General features: G+C 31.7%; 1 protein-coding gene across 1 annotated transcript; it reads right to left on the bottom strand.

The window, feature by feature from the left end:
- Window positions 1–836: 836 nt before the first annotated feature.
- On the bottom strand, window positions 837–2032 carry LOC149391234 (protein EPIDERMAL PATTERNING FACTOR 2-like). The gene is made up of 3 exons (XM_089621180.1): window positions 1846–2032; window positions 1532–1599; window positions 837–1343 (listed from the first exon to the last, which is right to left on the bottom strand). The coding sequence occupies exons 1-3, from the start codon at window positions 1967–1969 to the stop codon at window positions 1152–1154; spliced, it is 384 nt and encodes a 127-aa protein (XP_089477306.1). The 5' UTR covers window positions 1970–2032; the 3' UTR covers window positions 837–1151.
- Between the last annotated feature and the right edge of the window lie 3196 nt (window positions 2033–5228).

The raw sequence follows: 5228 nt of genomic DNA, 5'->3' as shown, positions 1-5228 counted from the left end.
TTAATATATAATGAAAAAGTATTTAATTAGGTTGATAGGAAAAATCCATGAGTAAAATGAGCATGTTTTAGTTCACAATTAAAAAAGAAAATCTTCCATCATTATGTGACAATATTGTCATAAAATTTTATTTATTTTGTGATAACGCTATCAAAACACACTCAGTTTTTTGTGACAACATCGTTACAAAGTGATAGAAAAAAATTATAGAAAAAATTTTCCAAATGTCTATTTCCTTAGAATAATCCCTATTACTCTTTTGCTTCTGTTTTTTTTTTCTTTCCCACTAGAACACTTAGGGGCCGTTTGGTTATGTTTTCTATTCATGTTTTCTGTTTTCTGATTCTAAATTCTAGAAAACAATTTTAGAAAAACTGTTTGGTTATAAATTCAGAAAACAGATTCAGAATCATGTTTCTGTTTTCTTTGAAATTTGTTTAGAAAACAGAAAACAATGAAAAGTTGTTTTCTATTTTATCTCTATATAATTGAATGGAAAAATAACCAAACAACATTTAAAATATTCTGAAACGTAATTATAAATCTGTTTTTTAAATTTAAAAATTAGAATCAGAAAACAGAATTTAAAAACAGAAAACGAGTTTAGAAAACTAATCCAAACGACCCCTTAATGTTCCATGGGAAAAACGTTCCCAAGGATCGCTATATTTCAAAAACTATAGGGAAGCCCAATATATAGCTAGCCCAGAAAATTCAAATTCAGTATTGGGCTCAGAGTCTCAAATATAAAAGTCCACTTATAAGGAAAGCTGTCAATAAAATAGGGGTTAACACTCTTTTCATAGTTATAAACTTATATAACTGCAAATGTATCAGACAAATATTTTGAGTCTAGCTATAGTAACCATGATTCAGAAGAATACTTAGAGATACAATTTTGATAAACCTCTGCATAGCAGCCCCAAAAATACAACTAAAATTAATTATCTCATAACAAACAAAAAGCAAAAAAAAAAAAAAAAAAAAAAAAAACCCTCCAAAGTTAAAATAAACACACGGGTCAAAAACTCGAGCAACTCGTTGCTCAAATATCTCAAAGTCATTTCCTGATTAGTCCGCGCGACAACATAATCAACATTAATGAATACATCAATTAAATTTGAAATACAAGTGGGGATTAATAAGGATAATCAATTGGAAGGTACGTGGTAATATCTGCCTTTGCACATACACCGGTAGACAATGGGACAAGACTCGACGGAGCACATGAAGCTGATCATCACTCTCTTGCATGGGAAGCATGGCCCGCAAGCGTGCGAGCAATCGGGTAAACTTGACCCGGTTGGGTACATTTCCATTCCCACTCCTTTTATTTCTTCCTCCTACACAAATTTCATAAAAAAAAAACCATACACCTTGTTAATATAAAAATATTATTGAATTTGAAGTATACATACTAAAGAGCACTGATAAGCGCGAGGATTGCGCGCTGATAATATATTTTCATTAAACATTAAATGGTGATTTTGATTTTGTAATAAATAAATGGCCAAAGTTAAGTTGATTTGACCTTAGGTTGAGTTGTAGGAGATTTGTCTCCTGCAATATTGTGGCCACCACCTTGTTCTTGCGGCATAACTGACAATATGCACAAAAAAAAGAGAGTTAAAAAATACGAAAACTATATAGCATGCTTCGTAGATGTTGCTTGATAAAATATATAATATACTATCATTCATGAGCTAATAAAAAAAAATACTAGTGGCATCTGTTTTATTTGACAACTAGCTAGAAAAACTAAAAGTTGATGTACATATTTAGTCACGACTCACACATGTATAATAAGTTGCAACAACAAAAATATCCTATAAAAACTATTCTTACATTGGTGAGGCCTCAAGCCAAAGCAACCGTTAGCCAATACAACAATTGATCCGACAAAGAAAATCACAACTAAAACTGCACTTTTGGCTCCACAAACACTAAGACAAGAAAACAAGCTCTTCATGGTTCTCTCTCTCTCTCTCTCTCTCTCTCTCTCTCACTTCAAAATAGTTGCCTGCCCTTTCGAGCGGAGCAATACTGTCTATATATTTAAGCTTAGGTTTTGAGCGACAAGCATATGTATAGGTCTCATATATATACATATATGAGAAAGATCAAGAGAAAACAGCGAAAGGTCAAAGAATGTGACAAAAAGAGCTTGGTGGTACGATATGGCAATTAATTGAATAGAATCGTGTTGGAGAGGGAAAATATTTATATATATGTGCACATATTTATCAGTGAAATCAACTGATGATAGTGTTGGTTGGTGACTAGATATATGCAGCTATAAATAAGAGAAGATTTAAATGTGGAAAGAAGGTACGAACTGTTGAACTCACATGATCCACGGCTATATATCTATTCATCAAGGTTTTCACATGATGTCACACCCCTATAGACTCAATTTAACTAAAGTATTAATGTCTGTATTTTTACCCACCAATGCAGATAGAGATAGATTTAATGTGATGACTCTCACATCTTCAGCAGATTTTGTCTCTTACTGTGCTTCTAGATTTTATTATGCATGCATGTTTCGTATACGCGCGTTTGTAATAAATTGTTTTTGAGATGAAATTCGATAACATAAACTAAAATCTTAAAAAACAAAACTTTAAATGATATTATCGTCAAAGAAACTCGGTTATCCACACATATACTATATACTTTCGTTCTGAATTATATGTTTTGTTATAGTGCTCACTGCTCATAATACTTTTTTAAGGTGTAGAAAAATACAATTAAAAATAATTAGAGATGAAAGGAATATAGTTTTATTTTTTACAAGTTGAGTTATTTCCAGGCAAAAATTATTCTCGCATGAAATATATATAAATAGCATATTCATCAAGTACCAGTGTACCACTCCACTGCTATTGTAATAATTTTTTTAATCTTTTTATGTAGTATTTTTTTTCTTCAAAATATATATATATATATATATATATATAATATATATATATATATATCCCTTTAAAAATACGCTTATAAATGCATGATAAATATGTACATTAAATATATTGATCGATAATTCATGGTTTTAGGACACCTGGGAACAAAATTACCAAAAGCAATAACACAATCATGTAATCATTTGATGTTTCTAAAATCCATATGGTAGATACGTAGTTATTTATGCTACATATCTATAATATATATATATATATATATATATATATATATTATATATATATATATATATATATATATATATATATAATGCCTAGGCGTATTGGATGAGTGGTCATTGAGTTGGGAAATAATAATGAAGAGTTCAAGTGCAGTGGCAATTACGTAAAATAGTGACAGTAAAGAAAACTCATATTAATAGATATAAAGCGTCTCTGGGTAATTGAAGAACGGCGCTGCCATAAGCGTGAAAATATGAACTTGGAATTTAATGAACTTTGTGCGATTCAATTGCCCTTATTATGGGCGGATTTGAATATACATACATATATATATATATACATATATATATATATATATGTATACAATCGCCATTATGAATAGATAGAGATTGAATAAAATATAAATTATAATCCTCCTCGAAACTTTGTATTTCGAAGATGATGGGACTTCTATGAATGGAGTCAATTTTGTTCTACATTAGCTTCTAAGCAAGTTTCAAAGTTCAAACAATAGTTTATATATTCTCTAACATATCATACCAAATTACCAATTATAAGGAAGTTTATGTTCACGCGTCAAACGTAAGCCCTCAATACTATGCATATTGAAACTAATATAAATAGGTCAGGACTTTATAATACCATATGTTAGTTGTTAATGCGTATTTTAAATTAACACTAAAGGACACGTGACATGGATCGACTTGGTCACATGTCTTATTTCGGAGGGTCCAAAGTCACTTTTTTAGATCTCGAGAGACTCAGGAAAAATCAAAGCAATAAGAACCAGATATCCGAGAGTCGCGAATAGTCTTCGAATAGTGGCAAAGAGGTAGGAATCAACTCCTTTAAAGCCGAGAAAGAGAGAGCACTTTGGAGCCTATATCGGAAACGCCCCTCAATATACGGTTCTAAGGATAGATTTCAGTATGACGATGGCTTCTCGCTCTACTTCACGCCGAAAGTGAGTTCGTTGTCTTGAAAGGGCCCTAAGTCAGTTTTTTAGGATTCGGGAAGCTTAAGGAAAATTGGGATAAGAACCCGAATGACCGAGGGTTCAGAAAGATCTTCAAATCATGACAAAGGAGGAAGAATCAACTCCTTTTGAAGTCGAGAAAGAGAGAGCACTTTGGGGCCTAAACTCGAAACGTCCCTCGGTTTACGGTTCTAAGGAGAGATTTGAGGATAGTGATGGTGGAATATTCCTCTTTAAGTGAAGAACATGAGAATTAGATTTCTCAAGTTTTTGGACACTTTTAGAGAGGGAATGTAATTTGGTTTGATTTTAGCCTTGGTTTGTGAAAGAAAATGTTTGAGAGAGAGCATATATTTCTTCTCCCATTTTAGAGAGAGTGGAAGTGAATTATTTCTCTTTGTTTTTTGGTCTCAAATGTTCTTGTGGGAGAAGAATAAAGAGAGAGAAGTGAGAGAGAAATTTGGCATGAGTTTGCCTTGGTTGAGAGAAAATTAGAGAGAAATGTGGTGAGTTAGGGGGTATTTATAGAGATTTTGGAGCTGAATTGATGGATTTTGAGTTATTGGAGGGGCCCAGCCGAGTTTTCGGCTTCAAAATTGGTGATTTGGTGCTCTTGGGCGAGAAACGTGGAGCCTGGGGAGAACATGTTTGTAAATTCGTTTGAAGATTTATTGACAAATTTTTCAAATGATTTTGAAAAATTCTTTGAAAATTTATGGACAACGATGTTGATAAATCTTCAAAGAATTTTTCATAATCGTTTGAAGATCTATTGACATTCATGTCAATAAAAAGACAAAATATCAATAAATCTTTAAACGAATTTCAAAATTCTTCAAACCTAATTTTTTTTCAGACTTCTCTATCTATCTATATATATATATATATATATATATATATATATATATATATATTTATATATAATAACTTCACGAACCAAACGAAAAATGATCTCCGTTAGAAGTCATATTTTTTGGATAAAATTTAAGTTATTGAATTTTGGTCGTGTGGTCATAGTTTAGGAATAACTGGTATAATTTGCACATCAAGGTACCAAGCCCAAGTCCACAAAATGAGCCCATCTTTCTGTTTTGGCCGTATCAGATACACAC

The sequence above is a fragment of the Urtica dioica genome, chromosome 7 (genome assembly GCF_054948205.1).
Source record: "Urtica dioica subsp. dioica isolate 48M chromosome 7, U.dioica_male_clone48M_v1_H2, whole genome shotgun sequence".
NCBI lineage: Eukaryota > Viridiplantae > Streptophyta > Magnoliopsida > Rosales > Urticaceae > Urtica > Urtica dioica.
This window is presented reverse-complemented; position numbering and strand designations above follow the sequence as displayed.